Source organism: Erythrolamprus reginae, chromosome 4 (genome assembly GCF_031021105.1).
Source record: "Erythrolamprus reginae isolate rEryReg1 chromosome 4, rEryReg1.hap1, whole genome shotgun sequence".
Lineage (NCBI taxonomy): Eukaryota > Metazoa > Chordata > Lepidosauria > Squamata > Dipsadidae > Erythrolamprus > Erythrolamprus reginae.
In genome coordinates, this window is record NC_091953.1 from 80,162,888 (window position 1) to 80,181,492 (window position 18,605).

General features: G+C 39.6%; 1 protein-coding gene across 6 annotated transcripts in view; it reads right to left on the reverse strand.

Annotated features, from left to right (window-relative positions):
- CNKSR2 (connector enhancer of kinase suppressor of Ras 2) overlaps positions 1 to 18,605 on the reverse strand; it is a 326,584-nt gene that overhangs the window by 87,600 nt on the left and 220,379 nt on the right. For all 6 annotated transcript variants that reach the window (XM_070750725.1, XM_070750722.1, XM_070750728.1 and 3 more), the window contains 2 exons: positions 8,005 to 8,138; positions 5,253 to 5,464 (listed from right to left, as the gene is read on the reverse strand). In XM_070750725.1, coding sequence (XP_070606826.1) covers positions 5,253 to 5,464; positions 8,005 to 8,138 — 346 coding nt within the window. The remainder of the gene's footprint in view (positions 1 to 5,252; positions 5,465 to 8,004; positions 8,139 to 18,605) is intronic.

Genomic DNA, 18,605 nt, shown 5'->3' on the forward strand with positions numbered 1-18,605 from the left:
AATCCAACAGTTTTGAGTTCTGTTTCTATTGACACATACAGTATTTGTAAATTTAAAAATAAAGATAATATTAATAATAATAATATTACATAAATAGTATAATTAACTTATTATCAAAAGCAAATGGACATTTGAAAAGTTAGCTGTAGCAGTCAAACATTTTGTAAGCAAATTCAAAAGGATTTATGTTATATGACAGTTGAAAAAATTATCTATAAATATTACAGTGTGGTATGACATGTCAAAACTGATATCATTATTACAAAAATTCGCATATTATAAATATCAAATAAAAATCTGAACATCCTGAAATGAAGTTACCAAGTAATCAATATAGAGTGTGAGAGAGCCAGCATGGTGTAGTGATTAAGGCACCAGCTAGAAACTGGGAAATTAAGTTCTAGTCCTACTTTTGGCATGAATCCAGTTAGAGGATTTAAAGCCAATCTCTCTCAGTTCTAGGAATGAGTCAAGCCACTTCCAAAAAACCTTGCCAAAAAACCTGAAGGAACTAGTTCACACAGTTGTCTATCCAGGATGTTCCTAACCTTAAGGGAATTATTATACATTGTAAAGACAGTCAGATGATTAGACAGGATTTGGTATTTTTTATCCACCAATCAAGAAGTTTCCAAGGATCTGGGATTATTGCATTTATTGTCCTTCCTTACTATGTTGTATTTTAGTGTGTCACATGGATTTCTGAAATAAGTAACATAACTGCAAAAAAATAGAATTTCATTTATAGAAGCAGAATATTTCCTTCTGTTAACAATGTTAGGAGGAGACTGTTGATCTCCATATACAGTACCAAAATAATGCACCCAAATACAAGCAGGAGTTCTTTGCATGCTTGAGGATTTAACAGATTATCCTCTTGCACAAAATCGCTCCTTTTTTAGACTGATATAACCAGCTTTTATATCTGCTCTGAGAATACAAACTGTCCTAATGACCCCACCTGATATTAATTTGGGGAGAGATAGTGGCAATGGTATTGGAATTATTTTCCTGGATTTTTTTAAATTATATCAATCATGAATATTTACATCCATAATAGGACTGAATAGAATGATAAACAGTCTATTAGAATCATTCAATGGGCTTTTATGTTTGTTTCTCTATCTATCTACCTGTTCTATCTGTGCAATGTTTGCAAATTAAGTCAAAACTTTAAAAAGTCCAGATGTAGTATAAAGTTGAAATTACAGCATACAATTATAATTTTCCAGTTTTAATTTATCTAATTAAATAAATGAATGCAATTTAGCACAAATGAAAATGGAAGCTTATGCAAATTAGTAGTACTCAAATATCCATCAACTTTCATTCACTTTGCTCCTTATCTTCGAACCAACCTAAAATTCTATGAACAGTCCTAGGTCAGTTTGTTAAATTTAATTAAACACAAAAGAGAAATAAAGTGAGAAGTACATGATAATTTAGCTTTTATTATCTCAGCTTGATTCGTATTGACCGGTTGACCTTTTTAAATTAATTTTTTAATTTTTATATACTAATTTATTGGGGGATAATTTTAGTGATGGATGTTTGGGATCGGATGGAAGGTATGTATGAAGTGTATGGAATGAATAATTGGTGGTGTAATTTTTATGATATGAATGAGTGGGGTGGGTGGGATGGTATGTATGGGAACAATGGAGATAGTATGAATGTAGAATTTAGCCTACCTGGCGGTAGACAGACAGGAGGGATGAGGGTATCTATCTCCGGGGTGACAGAGGGCCAGAATATTCCGGTCCTGCTGGGGAGAGGTAGACATGGCGGGAGTCACAGGGCTAGCCGTTCTGGAGGAAAAAGAGATCACTGCCTAAAAGTGATCCCTTGTTCCCGTCCCGTGAGCTCAACCCAGGGTCCTGGTGACGAGTGTAATCCGGGCCCTGGGCTCAAGCTGCTGCTCCTCAATGCCAGATTGGTAGTAAACAAAGCTCTCCTCGTCCGGGATTTGATCCTGGATGAGGAGGCCGATCTGCCATGTGTGACTGAAACCTGGCTGGGCCTGGAGGGAGGAGTTACTCTCTCAGAAATATGCCCAGTCGGGTTTCAGGTATGGCATCAGCCTCGACCCCAGGGAAGAGGGGGAGGAGTGGCTATTGTAGCCAAGGAGAACTTTTGCCTGCATAGACTCGTTGCCCCTGAGATTGCGGGTTGTGAGTCCCTCCTTGTGAAGTTGGACTTAGGGATTCAGGTGGGCTTGTTACTCACGTACCTGCCTCCCAGCTGCATGTCAACAGCCCTGCCTGTGCTGCTCGAGGAGGTGGCTGGGTTGGCGGTGGAGTTCCCTGGACTTATTTTTTTAATTTATTATTAGAGTTGAAAGGGACCTTACAGGTCATCAAGTTCAGCCCCCTGCCTGAGCAGGAAATCCTACATCACCCCAGCCAAATGGCAGTCCAATCTCCTCTTGAAAGTGTCCAGAGTTAGGGAGTCCACAACCTCCGCTGGCAGGCTGTTCCACTGGTTGATCGCTCTCACTGTCAGGAAATTCTTTCTTATCTCCAGGTTGAATCTTTCCTTGGTCAGTTTCTAACCGTTGTTCCTCGTCCGACCCTCTGGTGCCCTGGAAAACAGTGTGTCCAACTTCTCTCTGTGGCAACCCACCAGTACCTGTATACAGCTATCATGTCCCCCCTAGCCCTTCTTTTTACTAGACTATCCATGCCCAGTTCCAGCAACCTATTGTCCTGGGGGACTTCAATCTACTGTTACTCGGCGGTTCCTCTGGACTAGCACAGGAGTTCATGGCCACCATGACAACCATGGACCTGACTCAAGCAGTTCAGGCTCCGACTCATGAGGGGGGACACACACCCGACATGGTATTCCTCTCGGGGCAATTGAGTAATGGTCTGAGACTAAGGGGCTTAGAAGCATTGCCTTTGTCATAACCAGACCATTTCCTACTGCAGCTTGATTTCCTAGCTCCAATCCTCCCCTGCAGGGAGGCGGAACCGATTAGGAGGTTCCGCCCCAGATGCCTGATGGACCCAGAGGGCTTTCAGAGGGCATTTGGGGTTTTACCAGATGCACTCGCCCACAGCTCAGTGGAGTCTCTTGCTGAGGCCTGGAATAAAGCTGCAGCGGAGGCTCTTGAACGAATTGCGCCATTGCGACCTCTCTGTGGCACTAGACCCCGTAGAGCTCGATAGTTCAACGATGAGCTCCGTCATTTGAAACACCAGAAGAGACGTCTAGAGAAGCGATGGAGAAAGAGTAAGTCTGAATCTGATCGAACACTTGTAAGAGCTTTTATTAAGACCTACAAAGTGGTGCTCAAGGCGGCAAGATGTGCGTACCATGCCGCTTTGAATGCATCAGCAGAATCCCGCCTGGCTGCTCTGTTTAGGGTGACCCGCTCCCTTCTAAGTCAGGGGGGAGTTGGGGAGCCCTTGCAGGGCAGTGCTGAGGAATTTAACTTATTTTTCGCTGATAAAGTCACTCGGATCTGGGCGGACCTCGAGTCCAATTGTATAGCAGTATCGGCTGACAACGAGTCAGTCGAGGTGACTGGGGCTAAACATCTTTCTCCATCTGTCTGGGAGGAGTTTGACTTGGTGACACCTGATGAAGTGGACAAGGCCATTGGAGCTGTGAGTTCCACCACCTGTTTACTGGATCCGTGTCCCTCTTGGTTGGTTTCGACCAGCCGAGAGGTGACATGGAGCTGGGTCCAGGAGATTGTCAATGCCTCCTTGGGGAGGGGGTCCTTTCTGGCTCCTTATAAGGAGGCACTTGTGCACCCCCTCCTCAAGAAGCCTCCCCTTGACCCAGCCATGCTTAATTACTATCATCCAGTCTCAACAACATTCCCTTTATGGGGAAAGTTGTTGAGAAGGTAGTGGCACTCCAACTCCAGCGGTCCTTGGAAGAAGCTGATTATCTAGGCTTTCAGCAGTCTGGATTCAGGCCCGGCTACAGCACAGAAACTGCTTTGGTCACATTGATGGATGATCTCTGGCAGGCCCGAGAAAGCGGCTTGTCCTCTGTCCTGGTACTTCTTGACCTCTCAGCTTGGTGAGATCATCCAAGGGCATGGGGTGAGGTATCACCAATATGCCGATGATACCCAGTTATACATCTCCACCCTATGTCTAGTCAACAAAGCAGTGGAAGTGATGTGCCGGTGTCTGGAGGCTGTTGGGGTCTGGATGGGTGTCAACAAGCTCAAACTCAACCCAGACAAGACGGAGTGGCTGTGGGTCTTGCCTCCCAAGGACAATTCCATCTATCCGTCCATTACCCTGGGGGGAATTATTGACCCCCTCAGAGAGGGTTCGCAATTTGGGCATCCTCCTTGATCCACAGCTAACATTGGAACACCATCTTTCGGCTGTGGCGAGGAGGGTGTTTGCCCAGGTTCGCCTGGTGCACCAGTTGTGGCCCTATTTGGACAGGGAGTCATTGCTCACAGTTGCTCATGCCCTCATCACCTCGAGGTTCGATTACTGCAACGCTCTCCATATGGGGCTACCTTTGAAAAGTGTTCGGAAACTTCAGATCGTGCAGAATGCAGCTGCGAGCGCCATCGTGGGGCTTCCCAGATTCGCCTATGTTTCTACAACACTCTGTGGCCTGCACTGGCTGCCGATCAGTTTCCAGTGTTGGTTATGTTCAAAGTGTTGGTTATGACCTTTAAAGCCCTACATGGCATTGGACCAGAGTACCTCCGGAACCGCCTGCTACCGCACGAATCCCAGCGACTGATAAGGTCCCACAGAGTTGGCCTTCTCCGAGTCCCATCGACTAAACAATGTCGTTTGGCAGGCCCCAGGGCAAGAGCCTTCTCTGTGGTGGCCCCAGCCCTCTGGAATCAACTCCCCCCGGAGATTAGAACTGCCCCCACCCTCCTTGTCTTTTATAAATTACTCAAGACCCACCTATATCGCCAGGCATGGGGGAACTGAGACACCTTCCCCAGGCTTTTATATTTTATGTTTAGTATGTATTTGTTGTTTGATTTTAAATGATAGGGTTTTATATGTCTTTTTTCTCTTTTAATATTATATTTGTTCCACTGTAACATTGTTTTTATTATTGTTGTGAGCTGCCCCAAGTCTTCGGAGAGGGGCGGCATACAAATCTAATAAATTATTATTATTATTATTATTATTATTATTATTATTATTATTTTATAGGCATAAACAATATTTACATCTTTGGGATTGGAAATATATAAATAGAAACAAATCTAAAAAAATAGCTTTTAAATAATTAATAGTATTAATAAATACCATAAGTTGGTGTGCTTTCTCTTCTTCCAGAACTATTTGTTCTTCCTTTTTCATATTCATAACAATACAAAATGGCATCTTCTTCAACAACATTAAAACGCTTTCGATACTCTTGGTCAAGAAATGAATTTGGAGATTCAGATCCTTTATGTACTGGCTTTCCCACTAGGTGTCTTCCAGTATCATCACATGGAAGGTTCCCCTTCTCATCTCTATAAGAAATCATATTTTTAGTTCTTAAAAATAGAAGATGATTGTTACTGCTTATGCTGTGCTATATTATTATATAAATATTGCACAAATTTTCATTAACATTAAATTTCAGTAACTCCAATTTAAACTATGCTGAAGTTGTCTATTACAAGCAGTTAGAAAATTAAAAGTTTTAAGACTCCTGAAAAGTAAATAATTCTGCTTAGATTTTTCTGTACCTAGGAATTTTTCAATGGCAAGTATTTGGAAGGACTGTACAATTTATGTTGTAATATGAATCCAATAGGACCTTTTGGTTTGTTTTACAAATGTTTAGGGTTACGGTATATCGAGAAATAGTTGCTATAATCAACCACATTATACAGTGAGGAGCTTATTTGTCCTTTGGAACTTGAATATGCAGCATACTACAGTATAATCAGTAATTGCAGACACAAGGACAGTTTCTCCCCTCCTCCCAATGCCATCACTCTGATAAACAACTAATTCCCACAACACTGTCAAATGATGTAACAAGGCTATATTACTATTATCCTTCTCAGGTTTTCTATTACCTATTCCTTATTTATCTTCTTATGACTATAACTTTGTTGCTTGTATCTTACAATTTAATTTGTTTTATTTAGTATGCTAGTATGATTTATGTTGATTGCTTGTTTAGTACCCCATGACCAGTGATGGGCTACCAACATTTTTACTACCACACTGTGGGTGTGGCTTATGCATTTTCTTTCAACATCTTTCAGTGCAAATTGGGTGCTCTTGTGGTGGAGCTTCATTTTCGCTACTCCACTGTGTTCCCCCACTGTCCGGGCAGTAGCCCACCCCTGATTATCTACTATATAAAGTGTATGAACACACGCACGCACGCACAGCTCTTCTAAAATTATACACATTCAACCTCATTTATAGCTATAGGAAAAATATACCCAGAGCCCAGAAAGGAAAAAAAGAAAAGAAAAATCAAAATTTTGCTATCGGTACTGTGTACTTGACTAAAATTTTGCTACCAGTACTGCGTACCTGACCGTACCTGTGGGAGCCCATCGCTGCCTATGACTATCACTGAGTGTCGTATCTTATGGTTGATGATGAAAGTATTTAATAACTATAATCATGATTTATCACTTGTTGCTTGTATGTACACTGAGAGCTTATGCACTAGGGATAAATTCCTTATGTGTCCAATCACAGTTGGTCAATAAAGAATTTTATTCTTGTCCTATTCCTATTCCTATTTCTATTTCTATTTCTATTTCTATTCCTATTCCTATTCCTATTCCCATTCCCATTCCCATTCCCATTCCCAGTCCTGTCCTGTCCTATCCTATCTGTATTCCTGGATTGTCCCTTTTGACAACAAGTGTCTTACTGATTCACATCTAAGATGCACTGCACACCAAGACAACTAGACACAAGAACAGTTTTTCCCAAACGCCATCACTCTACTAAACAAATAATTCCCTCAACACTGTCAAACCTTTTACTAAGTCTGCACATCTATTTCTACTAGTTTTTTCTCATCATTCTTATCATCCTTTTCCTCCCACTTAGAGGACTGTATGACTGTAACTTGTTGCTTGTATCCTAAGATTGTTATTAATATTGATTGTTTCTTCGTTGATTATTTGACCCCTATGACAATCATTGTGTTGTACCACATGATTCTTGACAAATGTAGCTTTTTTTTATGTCCACAGAGAGCACATGCACCAAGACAAATTCCTTGTGTGGCCAATAAAGAATTCTATTCTGTTCTGTTCTTTTCCGTTCCGTTCCATTCCATCCATACCATATTTTTCTGAAAATATGACTTACCCCGAAAGCAAGCCCTATCCTGATTTTCTTTGGGGGGGTAGTCCTAATATAAGTCCCACCTAATCCCAAAATAAGCCCTAGTGAAGAGAATGGGCATGGCCAGCACAGGAGACAGCCCTTTCCTTCTCCAGTTATCTCATGGAGGCTTGGCCTCTTAATGGCAGCCCTATGGATCAGCTGAGCCAGCAAGGGCTGGGAGTTGCCTCTCATTCTGTCTCTCTAGGCACTTGGAGGAGTTTCTGGAGCACTCTTGTCAGCCGCGGCTCTGCCTCTGGCACCAAGCAACCTCACTGTTGCTTGTTGCCCGCTAATAGTTTCCCCCCCCCCCTTTCAATTCCATTTAAGTGTATTGAACCTGTTTTTAGGTGAGTTAGCTTTTGGGGATGGGGGGGATGGATGTTCAAGCCAATTAATATCCAGTTGCAAATATTGCAAATTGAAAAAGACAGTGTATTTTGAAATCACAAATATGTGTATTTTATTGATATAATTTGTCTAAAACCATGCACCAAAATATAAAAAGGAATTAAGATGATATATGAGTTTTGGACACTGAATGTTCAATGAGTGTTAACGCCTTTCATCTTTTACTTATACAGTACTGCTGTGGTTGTAATATAGTAATGATGGTTTCATGTTCTTTTCTCTCCTAGACATGGATCACTGCGCATTCTTATAACCCTGAGTAAAACTAAGAGTATGATCAATTGTGATGATTCACCTGGGAATATAAGGCTCTGCTGGAGGTGGTGGTATGTACAGGTCCTGGAGGGCTGAACTGTCTCTTTTAGTAGGTGTGCTGACAGTACTGGATGGTGTTGCCACACTGCTTGTAGGACTTCTGGATACAAGTGTCTGGTTAAAACAAAGCAAAATGATTTAAAGTCATATCTAGTTACTTTTTTATGATACAATAAATTAAGCATGTATAATCTATATATTGGAAAAAAGTGGTGTTAATGAATAAAGAAACATCAGATTCAGTTTAATTGGGGAGAACTTTTCAATATTGTACATTTTGAACTAATACGATTCTCCATTTATATGTTGCAGTTTTCCTGTACCGGAGCATATGCTCTTCATGTCTTAAAATCAAATCCAATATAAATTGATCTGTAAGTACTCCCAACATGACATATTTTGAATTTTTGACAACAGAAATTACATACATTACATTGGGGCAATCTTGCTCAAATTTCACTTCTTTAATTATTACCATATTTTAATTCCAATAATCTACATTGCTGGCTAAACGAAGTGCTTGCTTTGGGGAATATATTATTATTTCAGCTGTTTTTACACAAATATCATTTTAAGATAATGATTTTGTTACACGTGAGCAGATCCTGGTTTTATGACTGTCAGATATTCATGTAACCAGAGAAGCCATTTAGAAAAATATTTATTGGGATTTTCTGAACAACAGTATACAAATGGATAAATGCATTGAAAGACAAGAGAACAAAAATATTACATTTTGGAACTTGCCAATAGAAGAATTGTGAACCCAGCTTTCAGAAATAAAAAGCATAGATCAAGGGTGTCAAGGGTTGTGTTTGAGGTTGGGGGTGTGGATGGTCATGGCCAGGGTGAGTGTGGCCAGCTTAACATAACTCATGTTGGGGGACACTTGTGTTAAGTGCTAAGGCAAGACTTCCCTCAAACCCTCTCTTTCTCTCATTATAATCTCCTTCCTTCCTTCCTGTCTCCCGATCTTCCTTTTCTTCTTTTTCCTTCCTTCTTCATTCTCTTTTCTTTCTTCCCCTCTTTCCTTCTTTTTCTTTCCTTGCTCTCTTCTCATCTTTCCTTTTTGTTTGTCTTTCCTCTTTTCCCTTTCTCCTTTCCCATCCCTTATTTCTCTTTTTGCTTTGTTTTTCTTTTAGTTTTTGCTAGTCTTTACCAGTGAAAACAGAGTCTGGGGGACCATGCACAGCTCCCCCAGCCCCTGTTTTCAGATGTGATGGCCTCGTGCAGTCCTCTGCCAAACAGTTCAGGGGGGCAAGTTCCATTTTCACTGGAAGAGACACTGTGGGCTGGTCCTTCGCTGTTTCCAAGGTGGTCCCATGGGCCAGATCTAAGCACCCCGTGGCCCAGGTCCCAGGGGCCTTGACTTTGGACCTTGGAATAGATGAATGCAAACCATTCATCTATTGCCAAAATATATTATTTGGGGGCTACAACTCACATTATTTCTGAGTAAGTAAAACTCATAAACTTTAAGAAAGCTTACATTGTAAGAACTAAGAAAAAATATTTTCTGCAAGCTATTGTGATTTTCCATAAAGAAAAATCAGGTCTCATTTTCCAAATATTACCATTATACTTTTACAATAGATATACTAGTTATCCAAAGTTTAAAGTGTAATCCAAACATTAAAATTTAATTCAAACATTAAAGTATAAAATCTGCCTTATCTTGTAGAATAGATTTGAATATAATATTGTGAACTGTAATGTAATGGAGACACAAAAAATGGAATAGATACATATCAGTATGAACATAGAAATGTACCATATATAATCTAAAGAAGAAAATAGAGCTTCCCCCATATACTTCATTTGACTAAATAGAGAAACAGTTGAAATACTTATTAAAAGTATCCTAGGTCCTCAGCAGTCTGGATTCAGGCCCGGCTACAGCACGGAAACTGCTTTGGTCGCGTTGATGGATGATCTCTGGCGGGCCCGGGACAGGGGCTTGTCCTCTGTCCTGGTGCTCCTTGACCTCTCAGCGGCTTTCGATACCATCGACCATGGTATCCTGCTGCGCCGGCTGGAGGGGTTGGGAGTGGGAGGCACTGTTCTTCAGTGGTTCTCCTCCTACCTCTCCAGTCGGTCGCAGTCGGTGTTAGTGGGGGGTCAGAGGTCAACCCCGAGGTTTCTCCCTTGTGGGGTGCCTCAGGGGTCGGTCCTCTCCCCCCTGCTATTTAATATCTACATGAAACCGCTGGGTGAGATCATCCAAGGGCATGGGGTGAGGTATCATCAATATGCCGATGATACCCAGTTGTACATCTCCACCCCATGTCCAGTCAATGAAGCAGTGGAAGTGATGTGCCAGTGCCTGGAGGCTGTTGGGGCCTGGATGGGTGTCAACAAACTCAAACTCAACCCAGACAAGACGGAGTGGCTGTGGGTTTTGCCTCCCAAGGACAATTCTATCTGTCCGTCCATTACCCTGGGGGGGGAATTATTGACCCCCTCAGAGAGGGTCCGCAACTTGGGCGTCCTCCTCGATCCACAGCTCACATTAGAAAAACACCTTTCAGCTGTGGCGAGGGGGGCGTTTGCCCAGGTTCGCCTGGTGCGCCAGTTGCGGCCCTATTTGGACCGGGAGTCATTGCTCACAGTCACTCATGCCCTCATCACCTCGAGGCTCGACTACTGTAACGCTCTCTACATGGGGCTACCTTTGAAAAGTGTTCGGAAACTTCAGATCGTGCAGAATGCAGCTGCGAGAGCAATTATGGGCTTCTCCAAGTATGCCCATATCACTCCAACACTCCGCAGTCTGCATTGGCTGCCGATCAGTTTCCGGTCACAATTCAAAGTGTTGGTTATGACCTATAAAGCCCTTCATGGCACCGGACCAGAATATCTTCGGGACCGCCTCCTGCCGCACGAATCCCAGTGACCGGTTAGGTCCCACAGAGTTGGCCTTCTCCGGGTCCCGTCGACTAAACAATGTCGTCTGGCGGGACCCAGGGGAAGAGCCTTCTCTGTGGGGGCCCCGACCCTCTGGAACCAGCTCCCCCCTGAGATTAGGATTGCCCCCACCCTCCCTGCCTTTCGTAAACTCCTTAAGACCCACCTTTGCCGTCAGGCATGGGGGAACTAAAACACCTCCCCCTTGCCCATGTTGTTTTGTTGATTGATTGACTGTTTGCCTGTTTTTTATATATACTGTTTTTATGAGATTATTAATTTAAATTGTAACTAGATGGGTGGGCATTGGATTTGGTATTATGTACTGTACTGTTTTTTTATTATTGTTGTGAGCCGCCCCAAGTTTGCGGAGAGGGGCGGCATATAAATCCAATAAACCTAAAACCTAAACCTAAAATATATTATTCTATGCACCAAATAAAAATCAGCACTAAAAATATTTTGTTCTGATGAATAGGAAGAGAGAAAAACCTCAAGCAAAAAGTATTAAATTCCTCTTGATTCTTAAACATTTTCATTGGAGAGAACATAATTAGCAGCCATATGATGCTATCCATCGTAAATTATTATCATTAAATAGGAGAGGGGAATTTAATGATGTGTTTCTACATTATGATTAAAACCATGTTAAGGTACATGAGCAATATGTAGAGTAAAGAATTAGCCTAAATTTGTGAATTATTTGATTTTTTGTGAGTTTCCTTTGTTTTCATTATTATGAATTTTTATAACATATAAAACTACATAAGCATTTGGCCAATCTTTTTAGAAAGACTTAGAAAGACTTCAGGTTAGGAGAATATTCTTTTCAATAGCCAGAGTAAGGCAAAATGACATAGTCTTCTAGCTTCTTTTGCAGAAATTCAGATGAATCAACCCCCCACCCCCAAAAAAACCCCTGTTGACTGGGCTTCTAGCAACTGTATTTTATATAGCTAGTCATCAGGATTAAGGTTAGAGTTGCAGCTTCACACTTTCCACCTCAAGTAAGGTTTAAAAGCAAGTCAATATAAAATGGAGCTTATAAATTAATATTTATATTAACAAAGCACTGATTTCATCTGAACCACAGAGTAATCCCAGATAATAAAGCCTCTTTTAGGTTTATATTAGAATAATTTTAAATATTTGAACATTTTCAACCTTAACCTATCTTTCCAATAATTACAACAAGAATTGACTGAAGCTGAAATCAGTATATTATCAGACAGAGTTAAAATGGGAATTATCAGACTGGGCAGAGAAAATGTGTTCTTTACACCATTTGAACCTCAAATAACAATGATGTCTCCAGGAGCACCCACAAGGTAATAGCTCGTCAAGTAATAGTACTGTACATGATTTTACAACAAAATTTTCCTGTAGCATTCCAGTATGCAAATACAGGTAGTCCTCGATTTATGACCAGATTTGAACCCACAATTTTTTTTGTTAAGTGAGGCATTTATTAAATGAATTTTGCCCCATTTTACAGCTTTTCTTGCCACAATTGTTAACTGCAGTTGATAAGTTAATAATCCAGTTGTTAAGTGAATCTGGCTTGCCCATTGACTTTGCTTGTGAGAAGGTCACAAAAGGTGATCATATAAACCTAGGACATAACAAGGGTCATAAATATGAACCAGTTGCCAAGCATCTGAATTTTGATCACATGATCATGGGGATGCTGCAAAGGTCGTAAATATGAAAAACGGTTATAGGTCACAGTTTTTAGTGCTGTTGTAACTTTGAATGGTCACAAAATGAACTGTGTAAGTTGAGAACTACCTGTAGTTCTTGATTTATGACCACAAATGGGACTGGAATTGCCTTCACTAAAGATGTATTCATTAAGTGAGTTACACCAATTTTACAATATATTTTGTCTTGGTATTAAGCAAATTTGGCTTATCCCATTATTTGGCTTATTGGAAGCCCTCTGGAATGGTGATCATGCGACCCAGCTGTAACTGTTTTAAACTATTGTGAATCAATGCCAATTGCCAAGTGCCCTGATTTTGATCACAGGTACATAGTAAATTTCCTAATCATTTAATATAACATTACAGTTTCATTTTATTGACAAAACAAACAATGGTTATCCAAAGAAGGTTGAAGAAAATACCATACACACACTCACAAACAAGAAATATCCAATATAAATAGATCCCATTCAATATTACGATATTGTATTGGAAACAGACTGATAGCTGCTATGAAAAGTGCATGCTTTCCCATATATTAACTGGTGTGTGATTTGATTTGATGAATATTGCACTGGTAACAATGATAAAATGTATCTTTATTTGAATTACAATTTATGTGGTAGAGCAGATTTATTCCCTACTATTTTTCATTTCTTTTTCATCAATAATGCACAACGAATTTTTTGGGCGTCCTCCTCGATAATTTGTGTGCGAGGAATCTATGTGAGTAAATAAAGCAGTCAAATGTACGAAAACAAAGAATTGAGCAGGCTGAATTAACAAATTAAAATTCTACTTATTAGCAACAAAAATGCATTACACATAGGATACTAAACTTATTTTATAAAAGTATTTCTGGAAAACTTTTAAGATTGATTACTATGGACCCACCAGTACCAGATTGTTTTTTATTAATATGTATTTCATTGTATAATAGTGGGTCAACTAGATATTTAAATTACATTTGTCATTTTTATCCACCTGGGATAGGCAGTTGTTGTTTGATGCAGGGGTGGGTTCCTCCTGGCCCGAACCAGTAGTGACCCCCTAGTGATGTCACAATGGTATCACCAAACTGGATCGGTCAGTGCCAGTCCGTGGGCGCTGCCATCTTTAAAATAAATTTTTAATCCTTCTGAGCTTGCACAGAAGCCGAATTCTGGCACTGTGCATCCTGTCACCATCTTTTTTTCTGTTTAGGGTTGCTTATTTTTCATTGCTATGCATGCCCATGCCCACAAGGCGTGCCCACGTACTGAGGAAGGGAGCAAACTGGCAGCAAGGTAAGTTGAAACTCACCACTGATTTGGGCTGGAAAACACCCCCATATCCACACCTTTATTCCCTAGAGTTGTCCTCCTGCTTTCTCCAGTTGCTTTCTGATTCCTGCACTACAAAAAAATCACTGAAAAAATCAATATGATTGGCCCTTTTTGTAGGAGGCTCTCCTAACAGGGAAGGAAGGGAAGGGACTGGCGAGGACACCTCCCAGGATTTTTTTGAGGCAGGGCAAAATATTCTCCAAATGTGAATGCCTTTAGGCAAGGATGAGTGCTGCTGCAGCCGCTGTCCAGGGTCATTCCCCCTCCCCCACTGCTTAGTCCAACCCCGGGGTCATTTTTGCCAACTCATGTACTAACTCTACCCATGTAGTTTTATTAGACAAGAGTTTTTTAAAATGTCAATTTTTTACTATGGTTTATTGCCATTTTTCTGAGTCCTACTGTTGGGATTGGTCAAGATAGATACCTTGAAGCTGGGTGTGACAAGGAATGGCTGGGAGCAGCCAGGCGAGGCACTCCTTGAAGTAAGTGACATTGAGCTGGCCATACCCACCCATCCACATGACTGCCAAGCCACTCCCACCTGGTCACATGACTGCCAAGCCATTCCCATTTGGTCATATGGCTGTCAAGCCACTCCCACAAAATTAATCCACACCCACAGAGCACTAGTAAAAAAAATTGACGGTGGGGAGAACCCACCCCTGGTTTGATGGTCTTAAAGGTATCACCATAGACTGTAAGATGTCCCAAGAACATCTGCAATTGCAATTAACTGATGCAGATTTTTATCAAGATTTTATCTTTTTTAAAATTTCTTTTATTCAATTTTAAAAATAAAGTACAAAGACAAAGGTATCACACATAAGCATATTTACATTTTACAATTCTGTGTCCTCGGTTTACATTCTTTTTGCATTCATACCACTCTATTTCTTTTCCTTTATAGCCAATTATATAATTTTTCCAATACATTAAAAAATTCTTTTTCTTCACGGTTCTGCAATTCTATAGTAAGTCTATTCATTGTTGCACAGTCCATCATTTTTTTGATCACCATATTCTCTGTCAGTATATTCTCTCCACATCTGTACGAAAGATAGTCCGGCTGCTATTAAGATATGTATAATTAAGTAGTAGCTTGCTTTCATATGTTGTCTTCTAATAATGTTTCTGGTTTTAATTCTACTTCATAATTTATTATTTCTTTTATCCAATTTCTAACCATATTCCAATTCTTTTTTGTCTTTGGGCATGTCCCCCTCCCCTTCCTCCCTTCCCTTCTCCCTTTCCTTCCCTCCCCTCTCCCCTTTCCTTGTTTCCTTTCCTTTCTTTTCCCATTTCATTCCTTTCCTCCTTTTCCTTTCCTTTCCTTCCATTTGCTTTACACTTCCAACATTTAGGGTCAACATTTGGATATATTTTGGCTAATCTGGTGGGGGCAAAATTCCAATGATAAAGCATCTTATATAAATGTACTTTATATGGGATCGATAGTGTCATTTTATAATGTTCCCTCCACAGTTTCTCCCAATCTTCTAATTGAATAATATATAAAAAATTCATCATCCATGCTTTCATATTTTCTTTAATTATTTCCTCATGTTTCTCATGGTTTAAGAGGTAATTATAATTTTTCGTTATAAATTTGTCGGGTCCTATCAGAATTATATGTGTGTGTGTGTGTGTGTGTGTGTGTGTGTGTGTGTGTGTACGTAGGTAGGTAGGTAGGTAGGTAGATAGATAGATAGATAGATAGATAGATAGATAGATAGATAGATAGATAGATAGATAAAATTCTGGTAGTGTTATTGTTTTGAAAACTAATCGTCTAAAACTAAAACTAAACTAATATATATATGTATGTATGTATGTATGTATGTATGTATGTGTGTGTGTATATATATATATATATATATATATATATATATATATATATATATTTGTTTTCGTAGATTTTCACGGGTACAGGTATGACGGTCTTGGTATATTCGGGTTTCTTCCCGTGTAGGATTTGGAAATTTCTGGCGACGTTTCGACGAGGTCTCACTCGTCATCTTCAGGCTGGTGTTTCTGTCCTTGTTCTCAGGCGAACACTGCGAGACCTGAGCTGCCTTCCTTCTATAAATACTGGTGGCTGGGTGTGGTTTGATGGCTCAGCAATTGCCTGCTGTGTAGAAACTTCCTGGTGAGTCAGTGGGGTAACAATTGGGGTCGTTGATGTAGCTGAGGTATGCTGATTAGTTAATGGTTGTAGATTAGGCATGATATCCTGAGTAGTTGGAACTTGCAGGCTACTTGATTGTTTTACAATGTGTGTTCTGAGTGTGGTTTCTATGGCTGGGATACGTTTGAGGGCTGGTTTCCAGATGTCTGGTAAGCGAGAGGTATCATCCCGCTTGTTCATATTTTGGGGATGTTTTTCTATCTTGATGGCTTCCATGATTATTCTTTTGCTGTAGTGTTCTGTTTTGGAAATTAATTTGGTACTGTCGAAATCAATTTCATGTCCTGTAGTTTTGAAGTGTTGGAAAAGGGAGGAGGTTTTTTCTTTTTTTCTTTAATGCATTCTTATGTTCTGCAACACGTACATTTACTCTCCTGTTCGTTTGTCCAATATATGTGACTGGGCAGATTTTACACGGTATTTGATAAACTCCCTGGTTTTCTAGTTGGATATTGTCTTTCGGGTTTCTTAGGATGTTGGCTATTTTTTAATCTGTACCAAAGGCTGTCTTGATGTTGTGTTTGTGGAGAATTTTACTGATTTTATCTGTGGTGCCTTTGATGTAAGGGAGGAGGGCGATGCCATTGTCCTGTTCTGTGTCTTGGTTCTTGGGGGGTGTCTCTTTTTGGATTAAGTTGTTGATTGCCTCTCTTTGGAATCCATTGGAAATTAATACATTTGTGAGACTGTGTAATTCATTAATACATTTGTGAGACTGTGTAATTCAATTATCCGCCTTAGAACAAGGACAGAAACACCAGCCTGAAGATGACGAGTGAGACCTTGTCGAAACGTCGCCAGAAATTTCCAAATCCTACACGGGAAGAAACCCGAATATACCAAGACCGTCATATATATATATATATATATATATATATATATATATATATATATATATATATATGTAGATTGTTCTGAGTTTGGGTTTTGCCCCGTGTAATATTTTGAGTGTCTATGCGACGTTTTGGTGAAATCACATTCACCATCATCAGGCTGAAGTTTTAAGCTTCGTGTTGCTGTAAATATGAAAATCTACGAAAATATATATATATATATATATATATATATATATATATATATATATATATATATATTAGTTTAGTTTTAGGTTTAGATGATTAGTTTTCAAAACAATAACACTACTTTTATTCTACTTAAATTCTAGTAAAATACAGTTCCATTACGCAGCAAAATACTTTCGATTTGTTCAGATGATAAACCAGTTCATTTATTTTTTTAAATTACTTTACTGAATGCTAGAAAGCATTCTTTAAATCTTTAAGCTGGTTTCTGCTGATTAGAAAGGCAATAAATCACACAATAGAAAACTCACATCTCAGATGGTGAATGCAAGACACCATGTTGGCTGGATTACAAATTTGACGAAGCAATTTCTGCTTCTGTCCAATTCCAGGCATGAGGTAATTAATTAATTCACTTACGCTCAAAAATGCATCTCAAAACCTCCTCCCACTAAGTTCTTCCATTAGTCTCCGCTCTCTTCTGAATTTTGGGTCTATCCATTTGGTATCTTGATAGCTCGATCTATCCAAAGATACATCTGTCTGCATGCTTTCACTCGAAGGCTGCTTTAAAATCTAAGCCTCCTCCTCACTAAAATTCTCTTCATCTTCTAAGTCAGGTAAATTGACTGTTTCCATTTCACCTTCATCCTCTGAGTCTGAACATTTCAAAGGCTGACAGGGAGCACACACAACACTATCCAGAGTCTTAATCAATTGCAATAATAGGTGAATATAACTTTATAAAATTCTGTTTAAATTTGTGTCTCTTCCATTTTCAGGTATAATTAAGAATCAGAGAAATAGTGTGCTCAATGTCAATAAAAATACAAATACAGAAAACTCTGTTCCTTTACCCAATATCAGAGATGGGGAAAAAAACCATTACATTATAGCACATTTGTTTTTGAAATCTTAAATTAGTATTGCTTCTCAATGATTAATTAAGAGCAAGTACATTTCATAAACTGAAAAAAATGGGATAATGCCAATAATCATCCATAGAATAAGGAAACTATGCTTACATTCAAAGGTACAGAGCAAAAAGAGTTTAGGAGGAATACATTTCCATATGCATCGCTCCTACCACAAGAATAGCATGTTGTCCATTTAAAGAAACAGAATGTAAATTAAAAATATTTTCATTCATGTCATCAATCAGCCCTGTATTATTGCTCCTGTTCTTTGTTCCCCAACTTACCGTGAAAGAAAATTTCAGTCAATCTACAGATAATCACAAGACCTTGTAAGTACTGGTAATATATGAAGATATGCAGCCAAAGGTGTATTACTTAGTTCTCATGTAAATAGAAACTATTATATTGTGTTGTTAAAGTGTTCCCTTTATTTTTTGAGCAGTGTATTTATCAATCTTACCTATTCAATATATATGTCTGCACAACTATCCAAAAAACACTGGGTGGCAAATAAGATAAAAA